General features: G+C 36.8%; 2 protein-coding genes across 2 annotated transcripts in view; one reads left to right on the top strand and one right to left on the bottom strand.

Annotated features, from left to right (window-relative positions):
* Positions 1 to 5,493, top strand: part of si:dkey-219e21.2 (E3 ubiquitin-protein ligase TRIM39) — a 7,352-nt gene extending 1,859 nt beyond the window's left edge. Inside the window, exons 4-11 of the mRNA XM_058405634.1 lie at positions 626 to 724; positions 1,797 to 1,928; positions 2,299 to 2,433; positions 2,594 to 2,722; positions 3,998 to 4,049; positions 4,401 to 4,427; positions 4,519 to 4,545; positions 4,636 to 5,493. Coding sequence (XP_058261617.1) covers positions 626 to 724; positions 1,797 to 1,928; positions 2,299 to 2,433; positions 2,594 to 2,722; positions 3,998 to 4,049; positions 4,401 to 4,427; positions 4,519 to 4,545; positions 4,636 to 5,168 — 1,134 coding nt within the window. The 3' untranslated portion in view covers positions 5,169 to 5,493. The remainder of the gene's footprint in view (positions 1 to 625; positions 725 to 1,796; positions 1,929 to 2,298; positions 2,434 to 2,593; positions 2,723 to 3,997; positions 4,050 to 4,400; positions 4,428 to 4,518; positions 4,546 to 4,635) is intronic.
* Positions 5,494 to 5,696: 203 nt separating this feature from the next.
* Positions 5,697 to 9,993, bottom strand: LOC131363278 (CD209 antigen-like protein C). Its single transcript, XM_058405635.1, has 6 exons — positions 9,766 to 9,993; positions 9,584 to 9,694; positions 8,209 to 8,334; positions 7,694 to 7,854; positions 7,127 to 7,251; positions 5,697 to 6,461 (listed from the first exon to the last, which is right to left on the bottom strand). The coding sequence occupies exons 1-6, from the start codon at positions 9,797 to 9,799 to the stop codon at positions 6,287 to 6,289; spliced, it is 732 nt and encodes a 243-aa protein (XP_058261618.1). The 5' UTR covers positions 9,800 to 9,993; the 3' UTR covers positions 5,697 to 6,286.
* Positions 9,994 to 14,544: the final 4,551 nt, after the last annotated feature.

Genomic DNA, 14,544 nt, shown 5'->3' with positions numbered 1-14,544 from the left:
CTCAGTAGTCCTGTAGGAGTCCATAAAGGTACTCTAGGGCCTCAGTAGTCCTGTAGGCATCCATAAAGGTACTCTAGGGCCTCAGTAGTTCTGTAGGGGTCAATAAAGATACTCTAGGGCCTCAGTAGTCCTGTAGGGGTCAATAAAGATACTCTAGGGCCTCAGTAGTCCTGTAGGGGTCCATAAAGGTACTCTAGGGTCTCAGTAGTCCTGTCTGGGTCTATAAAGGTACTCTAGCGTCTCAGTAGTACTGTATGTCCATATGGATACTTACAGGGGGATTCCATTCCGGTACTTGCAGGCGAACTGAGGTCCCATAGGCGCCCATAAAGGTAGGGTCTCAGTAGCCCTGAAGGCACTTTTGAACGGTATTGCACACGGTCTGTGGTTCTGGACGGAGTTCTGTGGTGATCCTGTTGAACCCTAGAGATCTACAAAGATCCCAGAGTCTCAAAGGTTTAGACTAAGCTTGATTAGAAATAAATTAGAGACAAAAAGCAGGTTTGAAGATCTAAATAAAGAGCATGTTGAATAGTGAGTGACTTTATTAATGAATATAAAATCAGACATATACACTATATGATCCTCTCCAATCTATATATCTGACTTTCTGTGTTTGCTGTAGCAAAGACACCATCAGCACAGCCTGAAAGACCTCCGCAGCCTGCAGGAGTGCATCAACTTCCTCAACAACTGGAAACTACAGGTGGCACAAGTCTGTAAGGTGAGTGAGGCAGAAAGACCCCAAGTAATGACTTTAATGAGTGATGAGACAATAAACAGAGAAATGTTTATGAAGGTTTATGCTGATTTTGTACGACATGGGTTTTTCCCTCACTCACTTCCTTGTTTCCTTATTTCTCTGTTTGACCTGGTGACTGAAAGTGTACGACTCCTACGGGAGATCCCTAACTGACAGATCTTTATGCACTCTATGTGCCTATAAATGTTTAATGGTTAGGTCAGTCATCGCTTGGTCATTTTATATCCTAGCTACAATTGAAAAAGTTTGCATTTCTTATGGTTTCCGGGTGTAAAATGTAAAGAGGATATAAAAGAGGCTGTTACTGTATAACAGCAGAAGCCCTTAATGAAGATTTATATATATTTAACATGACTAATAACATTCATGTATATTTAAAAAAATCCTGATAAAGCTGATACAGAGTGAACGGCATTTCTATAACATTTATCATTACTGTTATTTTGTAGCTGTAAGGTTAATACAGTTTACAATAATAACGTTATTAGAATTTATGGCTTGCGTGCAGTCTCACACTTGCAGTGTTTATCAGAGGCTGATAAGCCGTTTCACTGGAAACACTGTGCCCTGATTTACGAGCAGGTGACTGTGTAACTGCCACGAATACTGATTGTGTCATTTACTGAGTTCTCTGTAAATCCTGAGTAACTGAAATTACATGCACAGAGGCACGTTTTATAGAGAGAGAGAGAGAGAGAGAGAGAGAGACAGAGACAGAGAGAGCGAAAGAGAGAGAGAGAGAGGGACAGACAGACAGAAAAACAGAGAAACGAGGCGGATTAAATTACCTTTATTATATTATAAAAAAATAAAACTGAATTTTATAAAGTCGAAGCACCCACAATATAAATGCATAGTCATTCTAAAATGCTAAAAATGCAAAATGTGAGTGAGAGAGAGAGCAAGAGAGAGAGAGAGAGAGAGAGAGAGAGAGAGAGAGAGAGAGAGAAGAAAGTGTGAGGCTAGACTTTCACATTCCTGGAAAAAGAAACCAATATCACCAGAGTAACATAGCTATATGTGTGTGTTAAAGGGAAGCGATGGTGCTGAGGAATGTGCTTCAGGTGCTTCAGGTCGTCATGACGACCCTCGAACCGAGCGCAGCCTGGAGGAGAGCCGCAAACTCATCCTGCAGTGGGCTGATGAACTCAAGAGCGTCGACAAGGTCAGAACGAGCGATGAGTCAAGACTGAAATCTGTCAAATCTTTTACACATTTCGACAGAGTTGAGCAATGAATAAGATCAAGAGGCGTCATCAATGACATAGGGCAAATTACTACACACACACACACACACACCCTCATGCTCACACACTGATAGGGTTCATGCAATTCTGATGCATGCAAATAGAATGAAAAAAACAAATCTTTGCTAATGGAGAGCAAATCACACAGCTGTCACTGATTGGCTGGATGAATGTACAGTCTGGGCTATAAGGAAATCAGCCCCAGCTTCACTTCTCATGTCTTTATGTCATTCCGTGTGCTTTACCTACGACTCTTAGTGGAAAAATCCTGATGTTGATGTGTGTTAGGTATCTAAAGAGAGCCCGTGGCTGCAGGAGAGGTTCAAGTGCAGTGAGGATGATGAGCAGAAGAAGGAGGAGCATGCAGAAGAAGTTCAGCAGAGGGTCATGGAGTGGGCCAAAGAGCTGCAGAGTGTCTCTGAGGTGAGCGAGATTCAAGAAATAAACTTTTAACCTACACACCGAGTTAATCAATAATTCACCAATCAACTGCTTTTGGCATCTTTACAAAGCACCACAACAAAGCTGCTCTTTCTTTCTTTAACCTGGCAAATTGTTTATGGGTCGTTTTCTTCCCCCACAGAGCTGTGGCATGCTGGGAAACGAGCTGGCCCAGATGCTCCGTCTGCTGGGGCTGAAGAAGAAGAGGCTCGTTTCTTTGATGCCGCTGCTCGAGTTCATCACCTGGTCCTTACTGACGGACGACAGCAAGGTCAGATCAAGTGCTGGAAATACCGAGGAGCTTTTTAGACAATTAACACGCGAGTGCAAACGTTTGTGCACCCTTTGAAGAAAATTCACTTTACTGACAAGAAAAAGACTGTAACAAATATCGTCAAATTCATCTAGATTTAAGATTATTAAAAAATATTTATCCCTGGAAATAGTCAAAAAATGTTAAGCATATATTTCTTAAAAATTTAAATGAACTACCAATAGAATAAAAAATGTAAAGCTTAACATGTGTAAAACACTAAATATTCTCAAACCTTCTCATAAAAATGTATTTATAATAATCTACAAAAATAAAAAGTTCAGGATATTTTGTTAGCATAACATTTATGTGCAATTTTTTAAAAATATTTATGATAAAAAAAAATTAAATCTGTTGAAAGGTTTCCTCTCTCAGATAAAATAAGGTTGTTTAAATAAAACAGTTGAATTCAATAAATAAATAAGAAAACATTTTTAAAAAATAATAAACATCTAGTTTTAATTATTGGAATGATTTCGAACGAAGAAGAAAATGTTATCCAGTTAATATGTACAATTGTGAGCAATTCGCAATTTTTTTTTTATTAATTGTTTTTTTCATTTATTAAATAAAGAAAGAACAAATAAACAGTTGAATTATTTAATATTAAATAAATTAATCCTAAATAAATAATTGAATTAGATTTAACTGTATTTATAATAGTTAAGCATTTAGAAAAAACAGCTGTTTAATAGTGTGTATATAATTTCTTTCTTTTATTATTTTATTTTGTTTATTAAATATTATTATATCATTTTATTTTCCACTTTTTCGTGATAATTGTTATAGATAAATTGTACAATGGAGTTTTCCATAGAACTGCATAAGGTTATACACTATGGTGTGTGTGTGTGTCTGTGTGTGTGTGTGTGTGTCTGTGTGTGTGTGTGTGAAGCTGAGTGAATTTAGTTTGAGGTTTAGTCAGATGTTTGTCAGTATATTGAGGTGATTAGGATAGGATAAGCTCGATCCTGAGTGCCAGGAAACTCTGGGTGAAGTTCAGTGCTGAGGTTTTTTCTGCATGGAAGATGAGCGAGATCTTTAATACAATACGATATGACACTGACCGTGTGTGACCTGTGTGCATGAAGGAGATACGATAATCTGCAGAATATTCGCTTGGTTAATCACGCAGATCATTTACAACAAAACATGAACCAATATCTGAATTGTTTAATCATCAAAAATTCTTACATGCTCTTGTGTTTTGTGTTTTTTTTGTTGATAATTCAGGACGTGGTTTCTCAGCTGTGGCTTTTGGCGAAGCAGCGATCCTGGGAAGCGGGTGAGAAAATAAAAGACTTTCATATTATTTATGATTATTTAATGATGTGTGTATATGTAATGACCACATGAATGTCTGAGAAATATTAAGAAAACCACTTTCATAAAGATTATGTGTCAACCAAATTAGAAACCAAGCAAACCTACTTAGCCACCTATCAAAATTTTAGTAACACCTGAAATGGCCTTTCAGCATCCTAGCAACCACTTGGAACACCTTAGCAACCACTAAGCAACACATAAGCAACCCATTAGCCACACTGGGGAATTTGTGTGTGTTTAAAGCTTTAGAGATACGTGTTTTTTGTTGAGTGATTATTGAAACCAAACTGTTTCTTGTTTTCTAAAACAGGGACACAACAGTACATCCCCAACTCTGGTAAGTTTCATCAGATATTGTAAATAATTTCAGTGTAAATACAGTATGTCTGCCTTCATCTGAGTAATCATTTGTGTTTCGTATTTTCTAGTGTGGAACTGGATCACCAGCGCTTCAGGTATAAGATCTAAAAAAAAGAGACAGTAATAAATTCTAGATATCATTTAAACCTGACACTAACTTCCACTCTGTTCTCTCCGCATCCCAGTCGACGTTATCCTTGACCCGCTGACGGCTCACCCCTGGCTGCTGCTCTCAGAAGACCAGAAGAAGGTTCAGGAAGCTCTGGAGGAAGCCGACATGCCGTACAGCCCTCAGCGCTTCGACGGCTGGCCGTGTGTCCTGGGCTGGGCGGGCTACACTAGAGGCCGCAGCTACTGGGAAGTGGATTTAGCAAACAACGGCTACTGGAGAGTCGGAGTCACTACCGCGACGTCTAAGAGGCAAGGCCGCTTCCCCATGAAGCCTTCGAAAGGATACTGGACGCTGTGGAGGAGTACACGACAGTTCTACGCCTGCACGGACCCCGAGACACCGCTGCCTCTCATGCTGGTGCCCAAGAAGATGGGAATATACATCGACTACGAGGAGGGCCAGATCTCTTTCTACAACGTGGAGAACAAATCACACATCTTCACCTTCACGGGGCATTTCCGCGGGAAGCTCTACCCTCTCTTCGCCCCGCTGGACGGCAGGACTGTCATGACCTTATCCTCTCCTGAAGACAACGGCGCTAAATGAAGCACTTCTTTTCCGTCAGACTGAACACTTGCACTTAATTCGGCATAGATTATAACAGAGTAGCATTATTTAATATATTTATGACGTATTGTATAGCACTGTACTGTAGTCTTTCTATCTGTGTTCATTTAGTACTGTAATTTGCTGCTAAACCGCACTTTATTTCACACAGATTATGTCTTCAGCATGTTTTCTTATTATATCCATAGAAATCTTTTGAAAAAAAATCATATTTTTCCTAGCAGAGGAGAACTGATAATTTTGTTTTTTATTAGAAATCTGTTTGCTTTCTTATCAACCAATAGCATTTCAGTGCATATTATCAATCTTTTCATATATTTTTGCATTAATTAATGAAGCTAGAATAAGAATAAGATATGTACATGTAAAGACTTTCTTTTTAGACTTTAATAAAATTGCTCTTTTTCTAAAAAGAATGCAGTTCTTGACTTCTTTTACAGAGGAAAATCATGGGATTTAGACGCTGACATGATTTCAGGATTTCATCATACAGAAAATAAAAACAGGTTTTAATACGTGACTTCATCCTGATTCATTGCTCACGTACATCCGAGACACGTTATTCGCTGTCAAATGGAGCTCTGAGTCTTCATCATGTCTCACTTGAACTGAGAACCAAAGCAAATGTTTTATCCAGGAATACGATCATCAGTTTTAGTAAAAAAAAAAGAAAAAAAAGAGGACTATATACAAAAGGAAAAGCTATCAAGTGTTCCGGAAAACATGGAAGTGGATTGTTGATGCTTTGGGGCTGTTTTGTGGCTCGTAGATTTTGTTGCATCGATCAGGAAGTTTGAAGATGACCATATATGGAAATTTCAGCAAGATCATGACCCCCAAAAACATGCATCCAAATAAAGTTAAAAAAAAAAAAAAAAACTTAATGGACCTAAACTCAATGTTTTATCATGATGAACTCATTCTTTGGATTATATACAAGCCTCGGAATCCATCATCACAGGAAGATCTTCAGTTGCTGTTATTTTATTCCTCCAGTAGATGTTTCACCAAATATTAATCCTGGAATGATGATTCAATCCATTGAAACACTTTGGGAAAATATGATGCACAATATTCAAGATATATAAATATTAATTTTAGCCAATGGAAGGGTGCCAATAGTTTTGGAGCTGATTGGAAATCTCCGGCTGAAGGTCCATGGGTTTCTCACACAGCCACGGCCCGTAGGACTCGCAGACGGACGCAAACACACTTCCGTCTCCTCTCAGGTCTGCACAGTCTCTGTGTTCAGAGTCCCACTGCACTTTTATGCTAAACACACACACACACACACACACACATACATAATCAAACATATAAAGAATAAGGAAGTACAGTGGCGGGCCGTGCATTTCACACCTCGGCCTTCACTGACCTTCACCAAATCAAACCCTGACAGCCTACCACTGGTAAAGTATAATATATTAAATAATTATATATCTAGTATAATTAGATTTCCTTTCCTGTTAGGAAAATAATCCACTAATCCTTTTTTTTCCTAAAAAACCTTCATCTGATCCTCGGGAATGTACCATTTTACATTTTTATTTACTGTTAAAACACAGATCATGGTTTTTAAACTGTATATAAGCACTTAATGTTGTAAATCAACCTCATGAAACAAACTCGGTCCTTTTCTCACATACCTTATAGCAGCTACAACACTGAACCTGGAGACTCCTTCCATAAATAAATGCTAAATATCTTACAAGTTTTTTATTTAATCTGTTAACTATAAATGTGTAGAGCTTGTCATACAGCTCCCACTAGAGAAAAGCTACCATATTAGAGCAAGAGCCTTGATTTGAAACTGAGCTTTATATTTAAAAAAAAAGTCCTTATAAGGAAATGTTCTGCGTTAGATTTATTGTAATTGTAAAAAGATCATATGAATCAAACTTGATCTCAGATCAAATGACTTAACTTTGGATACTCACAAGCTGTGGTTTCGTAACATCGTTCCATCCAACCACGCCCACACGCCTTCCTCCTGTTCGTCAGTGAGGCCGATCCACAGAAACGGCGTCTCTGAAAACCTGCTTATCTGACTGACGATAAACTCCTGTAATATCAAAACCTGAGCTCATTTTTTAATCGGAAAACCTTTTGAATAGTTGAGCATGCTCCATATGGCAGGAAGCCATAAAAGTATATTTATTGCAATATGCTTATTAATAATAAATCTAGTAGATGAGGCGGAGCTTTGGGGCTTAACAGGAAGCATGACTGACAGATGAACAGACCAATGATATGCCACTCTGTCCTGATTGGTTGCTTGTTGATGAATCTTGTATTTGATTCAGATCCTGAGACTCTATAGAGACCAGAGTTTCATATCTGAGTCAAACATTACGAATTGTTCCCTAAAAACACCTGACTACCGCAACTTTAGTCTATATTGTGTAACACGCCGGTTACAAATAAGATTCATATGACTAGAAATGAAGAGTCATTACTAATTCATCCTCCTTTCCTCTCGCTCTGTTGTTTCTTCATATTCTTACCATCTCAGCTCTGTCCTGAATGACGGCCAGGCTGGCGTTGTGCTTGGTGCAGTATTCCGCGCTCTCGGCCCAGTTACGGTCTCCCTCCAGTCCTGCTGAGATGAAGTAGCAGTGACCCCTAAACCTGTGCCAACTCTTCAGGCAAAGATGACATCGAGGGTCTACATGACCCAGGGGACAGAAAAGAGACTCACATCTCAGGCAGTGTGAGCAAAGGTACTACTACTACTACTAAAAATAATAATTATAATAATCATCATCATCATCAACTCAACCTGAGAGGCTTCACTAGGTATTAATGCTGTGGGTGCCAATAATTTTGAAACTGGCGTTTTACAGAAGACAGATAAAACTCCACAGCTCAAAGGATCATTGAATACACAAAGCATAACAGATATCAATGATATATATTATGGTATTTTTATGGTACATGGTATATCTGGTTGCTGTTGTGTGTTGTAACTCTCAGTCTCTCTCAGTGTTTTGTATTTGAGTGAAACCCCAGAGTTTTGTACCTGCAGTGATGTTCTGCAGGAGAGCGCTGAGTCTCTGGATTTCTGCAAGAAGCTGTGACTTCTCTCCATCCGGGCTTTGGTCACTCGGCTTTACGTCTCCGGATTGTCCAGCATTTTCCCTCAGCACTGACAGACAGAGAGAGAGAAAGAAAGAAAGAAAGAAAGAAAGAAAGAAAGAAAGAAAGAAAGAAAGAAAGAAAGAAAGAAAGAAAGAAAGAAAGAAAAGAAAGAAAGAAAGTTCCATATATCCCATGAGACAACAATCTAAAACATTAAGGCAACATTCAGATTAAAGAATTGTTATTAAAAGGTTATAAACGTACAAAGTAATATTTCTATCACATTCTATTTTTCTATCACTTTTATTTTTTTCAGATAATCCACTATGAATTATTTCGGTTCATCTGTAAGTACGTATTAAGAATTAATATATATTTATATCTTTATATATGTTATTAGACCATTCTATTCTTTTTCTTGTTTTTTTGTTACACAATAAACATCTTGTTGATAAAAAAAATAAATATATTTTGTTTTAAGGTGAAATTGTTTGCATTCAACTCTATATATTTTTTTTATTATTTTAATTTTTATTATTATTTTTATTTAATTATTTTTTAACACAAGTTAAAAACTTTGCACAGTATTATCCAATTCAACTCAACTCAATTCGATTCAATTCAACTCAATTCAATTCAATTTGACAACTCAATTTGACTCAATTCAATTCAAGTCAATTCAAGTCAATTCAATTTAACTCAACTCAACTCAATTTAACTCAACTCAATTCAATTTAACTCAACTCAATTTGACTCAATTCAACTCAATTCAAGTCAATTCAACTCAATTCAATTTAACTCAACTCAATTCAATTTAACTCAACTCAATTTGACTCAATTCAATTCAACTCAATTCAACTCAATTCAATTTAACTCAACTCAATTTGACTCAATTCAACTCAATTCAAGTCGATTCAACTCAATTCAATTTAACTCAACTCAATTCAATTTAACTCAACTCAATTTGACTCAATTCAATTCAAGTCAATTCAACTCAATTCAATTTAACTCAACTCAATTTGACTCAATTCAATTCAACTCAATTCAAGTCAATTCAACTCAATTCAATTTAACTCAACTCAATTCAACTAAAATAAATATAGGAATAAAAAAATCAAAATAAAAGTTCTGAAGTATAAATTTAAAATTTGTATTAATTGCTGATGAGCAAGAAAAAAGCTCTGTGAGACGATATGAGGCAGAAACCATCAAGACTCTGCATCAGTCTTCGTGAAGAAGAGCCAGGATTTACGATTCGAGAGAAACAGATTTGTGATAAGAGAAAAAATAAGATGCAGTCTTTATATCAGACTTACAAAAGTGTGCACTTGTGATCAAAAGTCCTTTCACCAGCACGATGGTGATAAAGAGAAGAGGCAGGTGCGTCCACAGCCTCACAGATCCTTTATCCAGCTTATATTCCTTATCTGCAATCATAAACATGTTTTATTTAGAGACTCTTATAAAATGAAATATCCGTGTATGTGAGAGGACGTACCTGGATGCTCCGGAGCACTGGCATGAACCTCCATTACTTTTACTTCACCATTGTTCTCCCATAATATATATATAAAAACACACACACTCCTCTCACACCCCTCGCTACAACAATTCTGAAAAGTCCTTCAGTGTGAATTCTCCTTCTTCTCAGTTCTCACAAGTTCAGCAACACGTCTCTCTCAGTTTCGACTTCAGCTGTGACAAGAATGTCTTCTGGGAAGCGGGAAACCGTTAGCCACTTTGAGGCCCTTAAACATAAATATATATATATGTTGCTCAATGCTACTTCCTCTTCCACAGAATTCTGCAGCAGCTTGCATGACTTTTACCAAGCTGCCTCATAAAAAACTGTCTGAGAACTAAAGTCACACCTTGAGCTACATCCTGTAGGAAAGAAAGAAAGAAAGAAAGAAAGAAAGAAAGAAAGAAAGCAGTTGGTGGCAGTTTAATAACATGCAAAAAACAGCATTTAAACAGTCCTAATGATAATTTGCTACGCTAATTCCTTTCCACCTGTTCCTTTTTCTAGCCATCTCGAGGCATCTAGAGATTGTGCCAGCTCCAGTAGATCGAGGCCAACCCTGTGAGGATCCTGAGGCATCCAGAGATGGACCAGCTCCAGCTGGATTATGCTTCATGAGGATTTGGGTATATGAAAGCGATGCTGACCCTATGTGGACTTTGAGGATAATATATAATATAATATATATAATATAATATAATCACACGCTTCGGTGTCACCCAAATGAGGATGGGTCTCCCTTTTGAGTCCTTTAGGTTCCTCTCAAGGTTTCTTCCACAGACCATCTAAGGGAGTTTTTCCTCCCAACAGTCGCCTCAGGCTCACTCACTAGGGATGATTTTGTCTAACACTTTTTTCTAAGACTTTTTGTTGCTTATGTTCTGTAAAGCTGCTCTGAGACAATGTTCATTATTAAAAGTGCTATACAAATAAAATTGAATTGAATTGAATAATATGGGCGGAATTATAAGCTAAACGACTTGCGCCATCTTCGGTAAAAGAAACAGAATAAATGAAGCAATTAATTGAAAATGGTTTGTTATTCACTGTGCATGAGATTGGAGATTGATCCTGTGGGAAGATTTGTTTGCTCATTTTGCTGACGAATGAGAATCAGCCATAAAATATCTGATCAAAGTCTGATTATCTAATCACGTGATCTATCCACCCAGGTCATCCATTAAAGAATCACAGCACTGTCATTCAGATGCCCTCTTTACCTTTATCCTCTCTTTTATTATCTTGGTTAAAGATAAACCCATATTTTTTCCAGTCCACTGATTAATAAGAAAAGTAAAAGCATCTTCGTCTTGATTAGGTATCTGTGCTGTTACTGACTATCCCTTAAATTAATCAAGGCTTTTACTGACAATTTATATATATATATAAATAACATATATATATATATATATATATATATACACACTATATTGCCAAAAGTATTCGCTCACCTGCCTTGACTCGCATATGAACTTAAGTGACATCCCATTCCTAATCCATAGGGTTCAATATGACGTCGGTCCACCCTTTGCAGCTATAACAGCTTCAACTCTTCTGGGAAGGCTGTCCACAAGGTTTAGGAGTGTGTTTATGGGAATTTTTGACCATTCTTCCAGAAGCGCATTTGTGAGGTCACACACTGATGTTGGACGAGAAGGCCTGGCTCTCAGTCTCCGCTCTAATTCATCCCAAAGGTGTTCTATCGGGTTGAGGTCAGGACTCTGTGCAGGCCAGTCAAGTTCATCCACACCAGACTCTGTCATCCATGTCTTTATGGACCTTGCTTTGGTCACTGGTACACAGTCATGTTGGAAGAGGAAGGGGCCAGCTCCAAACTGTTCCCACAAAGTTGGGAGCATGGAATTGTCCAAAATGTCTTGGTATGCTGAAGCATTCAGAGTTCCTTTCACTGGAACTAAGGGGCCAAGCCCAGCTCCTGAAAAACAACCCCACACCATAATCCCCCCTCCACCAAACTTTACACTTGGCACAATGCAGTCAGACAAGTACCGTTCTCCTGGCAACCGCCAAACCCAGACTCGTCCATCAGATTGCCAGATGGAGAAGCGCGATTCGTCACTCCAGAAAACGCGTCTCCACTGCTCTAGAGTCCAGTGGCGGTGTGCTTTACACCACTGCAACCTCTTCGCACTATGCGTCTCAGCATCCGCTGACCCCGCTCCGTCAGTTTACGTGGCCTACCACTTCGTGGCTGAGTTGCTGTCGTTCCCAAACACTTCCACGTTCTTATAATACAGCTGACAGTTGACTGTGGAATATTTAGGAGCGAGGAAATTTCACGACTGGATTTGTTGCACAGGCGGCATCCTATCACAGTTCCACACCGGAATTCACTGAGCTCCTGAGAGCGACCCATTCTTTTACAAATGTTTGTAAAAACAGTCTGCATGCCTAGGTGCTTGATTTTATACACCTGTGGCCATGGAAGTGATTGGAACACCTGATTCTGATTATTTGGATGGGTGAGCGAATACTTTTGGCAATATAGTGTATATATATATATATATATATATATATATATATATATTGCTGCAGAAAAACGTGAATACTTTCAGAAAGAAAAGAAAAGGAATTATAAACTAAGATGTCAATTCAGGTGGAAGATATTTCAAGGAAAAAAATGGTTAGAAAATTATTTTAAAAATTATTATGAATCAGTAATCAATCATTGTTTTAATTATTTAAAAATAAGCTAATAAATTAATGAAAGATCTAAGCTCTTTCTGGCTAATTATTATTTGTCTGTTTGTTTGCCAATTATTTTTTTTTGCATGCATTTATTTAACAAATTTTATATATATTTTTTAATTTCTAATACTGACAAGTGCGAGAAGCATAATAATAATAATAACAACAACAACAACAACAACAACAACAACAATAATAATAATAATAAAGACAAAAAAAAATTAAAAGTGTAATAAATGTCACAATTATTTTCCCATTTTATTTTATGTACGTATTTATGCTTTAAATACTTTAAACTATAATTTACATTTATAAAATGTAATTCTAAACGTCTTAATTTCCCTGCAATTTTCAGATTGTCACATTTTCGTTGTTGAAAGTTTTTAATGAAAATTAAAAATTATTTTTAAGTAAGTTTTTATTTACACAGTTGTGCAGGTTGGGACTGAATGCTGACGTGAACCAAAATGGCGGAAATCTTCAGAGTTTTGTGAGCTGCTAATGCTAAATGTCATTACATTGTCATTTTCATTGCAGGGAGTCTTTGTTTGAGCAATTTACCAACATTTCTGAGTGAAATGTTAACATTTCTGATAATTTGGTCAAGTTTTCACTGTCACTCTGCCTTTACATTTAGAAAAAAAGCTTCGTTTTAGCTTGTAGCTATATCGTTAGCCCGGGGTCTAGTATTTCCCGTTGCCTAGCAACAGTGTCTCCATGACTTTACCTCTTGGCTATTGACTGGAGAGTCATAAAAGCCTCTAAATATAAAGTTCATTAGTAAATTAAATGTTGTTAGATATATTGGTTAAATTGGTTCACAACATTGAAAAATATATGTTTAGTGCGTTAGAAAATATCGGTGGTAATTGGTGGAAATATATGAATATAAATATACTTTATAATAGTGTTTGAATATATTAATACATTTTGTACAGTGGAGCGACATCTAGTGGTCAAAAGCTGTTACTGTTATCCATAATTCAATTTACCGTAGAATCGACAGGATTGCACATGTAAACAAACTTAAATTAAACAAAAGGGGATATGTAAATGTGTAAAAACGCTCCATATCTATTCTGACAACACATAAAAATACAAAAAAAATCCACTGTGAAGTTCTCTAACTGCTTCAGCTAAGGAAAAAGATAAGGAAAAACCTCAAGTTCCTCTAGACCACAACCAGAAGAGCTTGTACGTGTGATGATATGTCAAGAGTGAATCAAAAACAAATATTTTGTTGTTTAAACAACAAAAAATAGCATTTAAACGTGTTTAGGAGGGTCGTAAGATGTCATATTTTAGTCATTTAAAAATAAATCCCTTTAAAAATCAGTCAGTAATCATCTTTGTGGCTGTGACTGACTGATTTATTCAGATAATGTAATTAACTAAATCTTATCTACAATCAGTGCAATGCCTCCATCAAAAGACATTTATTTTTATTTTTGAAAATGTCATCAAATCATTATTTTAGATTTTAAAGTGTTTTTGGAGATCTGTGCGGACAAATATAGTATTAAAACAGGATTTAATTGCTTTTTGATAATTTGGGGGGGGGGGGTGCATCAACCTTTCTAATTAGACTTTAATTTTGAAAAATAAAACCCCGCATGCCCTTTCCAAGATGGCGGCAAATTCTCCAACTTGTGTATATTTGTATATGTATGTATATTTTATGTGGTAAACATATTTGATTCATACAAAATATGAAACTTATATATACTTAAATAAAATTTGACCTGATTTAAATTGAAACGTTAAGGTTGTATGATTAAAAATATAAATACTTTTTTTCAAGCATATGTACATTTAACCTGTTTTTCTGACAGTTTTCAGTAAAGGCCTAAATCTAAATATCAACACTGTACATATAATTTGATACGTATAAATCTATAACGCAATTTTTGGACGTAGATTAAAAATCTAAACTAAATAATAACTGATGCTATCAAAGTAGATCCTTAAGTCTCCGTTGTCTCAATAGCGACTCTATCCCTTTCCAATATGGCGGACGCGTCGACGCATCGTTCAAAATGGCGGCCA

This window comes from Hemibagrus wyckioides, linkage group LG13, assembly GCF_019097595.1.
Source record: "Hemibagrus wyckioides isolate EC202008001 linkage group LG13, SWU_Hwy_1.0, whole genome shotgun sequence".
NCBI classification, from domain to species: Eukaryota; Metazoa; Chordata; class Actinopteri; order Siluriformes; family Bagridae; genus Hemibagrus; species Hemibagrus wyckioides.
This window is presented reverse-complemented; position numbering and strand designations above follow the sequence as displayed.